At 44.2% G+C, this 1,848-nt stretch overlaps 1 protein-coding gene across 1 annotated transcript in view; it reads left to right on the top strand.

The window, feature by feature from the left end:
* Positions 1–453: 453 nt before the first annotated feature.
* MEIS2 (Meis homeobox 2) overlaps positions 454–1,848 on the top strand; it is a 171,771-nt gene continuing 170,376 nt past the window's right edge. The window contains exons 1-2 of the mRNA XM_031064735.1: positions 454–692; positions 1,684–1,845. Of these exons, the coding sequence (XP_030920595.1) occupies positions 681–692; positions 1,684–1,845 (174 nt within the window). The 5' untranslated portion in view covers positions 454–680. The remainder of the gene's footprint in view (positions 693–1,683; positions 1,846–1,848) is intronic.

Genomic DNA, 1,848 nt, shown 5'->3' with positions numbered 1-1,848 from the left:
AAAAAAAAAAGGAGAGAGGGGGAAGTCCGGGCTTTGCAAACTATTCAATTTTTCTTCGCATCTTTCCCCACCCCCCTTCACAAGTACTTTGAAAAAAACAAAACAAAACCAAAACCAACAACCCTATAAGCGATCCTAAAAGGCAAAACCCGAGCACGGAGTTACTGGAAGAAGAAACCGGGGTTAAAAAGATTCCTCCTCTCTTCTTCATCATCATCAACCATCATTCATTCACTACCTTGACATTCCCTGGCTTTGATTGACAGCTGGAGTGGCAAAAAGCCATGAGACACGACAGTTTGGTTACATGTGGGTTGCTGACGGGCCGATCGTAACCTTCAGTTTGGGGGCTTGTATATTTACTTATTTATCTGGATTTTTTTTTTTTTTTTTTTTTGCCTAGAGAAAGAAAAAAGGAAAAAGAGAGACAGAAAAAGGAAAGAGACAGAAAAAAAGAAGAAAACACAGAAACTCATCGTGGTTCTTGACTGTTTTTTATATATTGTTGTTGTTATTGTTGTTGTTATTACTATTATTTACCCATATTGGAGGATAGGAGAAGTATGTAAGTGGGTTGCAAAAAAAAAAAAAAGGAATCTTCTTCACTCTAAATCACTTTCTTTGCTGGACTGGGATATTAAATATACGACACATCCAGGAGTTTATTGGAGCGCAGACTGATGGCGCAAAGGGTAGGTTTAAATCTCCAACACTTACCTATATATAAATCCTCTCTTAAGAGGGGCCTGTCCGATTTGCTCTCCTCTGTTGCTGATGATGATGGCGGCCACTATTAAAAAATAGCAGCAAAAATTATTCGCTGGCTTTTTGTGTGTGTGCATGAGTGTCTCTCTGTGTGTGTCTCTCTGCAATTGTTCCACGCTTTTTTCCTCTCTAGCTTTTTCCCCAGCAGCGCGAATTCCCTGCTCCCTGCCTGCTCAGTAGCACGGGTTTCACAGGGCAAAGCTTGCTGCTGCTGCTGCTGCTGCCGCCGCTACTGCTGCTGCCTAGCAAAGACTAAGAAATACATATGTGTGTCTGTGTATATACGAATGTATATATATGTATACACATATAGCTGCTTCTTCTTTTTTTTTTTTTTTTTTGTCTCTGGCTGTGACAAGGACAAGGGGAATTGCCACTAAATAATGTTTCTGGTAACTTTCAGATTATTTCCCCCTTTATCTACCTCCCTCCTCCCGATACACCCTTCCTTTCCTCTCTCCTTTCTAGTGTTGATTTATTTATCTAGTTGGTTTTGATTCTGCTTGTTTATTTTTTTTTCTTCTTTTCTAATGCAGAGTAACTCTAGTTTCTCTCCTCCGTTTCCTTCCTTTTCATCCCTGTTTCCTTGTTAGGATTTCTCCTGCCTGTGCTGAAGAGGACCATCTTCCCCCACACACTCAGACAGGCAAACACACTTTCCCCTTTTACCTCTTCTCGCACCCCCACTCCTCCTTCAGCCCCTCCAGCCTCTGCTCCCGGTCCCAGTTGATTTCATTTGCAGCATTTCTCTCTCTGTTGTGGCTGTTCTTGTTTTGGTTTGCTCTGTTTGTGTCTGTCCGGGTGCTTTACTCTCTTCTGACTTTTGTTGTTGTTGTTTGTTTGTTTTTTTTTTTTTTATTCCCCCCTCTCTTCTCCTCTTTCTTTTTCTTTCTTCTCTTCCGGCCCGCTTTTTGACAGTACGATGAGCTGCCCCACTACGGCGGGATGGACGGAGTAGGGGTGCCGGCGTCCATGTACGGGGACCCCCACGCCCCCCGGCCGATCCCCCCGGTGCACCACCTCAACCATGGGCCGCCGCTCCACGCCGGACAGCACTACGGCGCGCACGCCCCGCACCCCAAT

This window comes from Geospiza fortis, unplaced genomic scaffold (genome assembly GCF_000277835.1).
Source record: "Geospiza fortis unplaced genomic scaffold, GeoFor_1.0 scaffold54, whole genome shotgun sequence".
NCBI classification, from domain to species: Eukaryota; Metazoa; Chordata; class Aves; order Passeriformes; family Thraupidae; genus Geospiza; species Geospiza fortis.
Note: the sequence above shows the minus strand (reverse complement) of the source record. Positions and strands in the feature narration are given on the sequence as shown.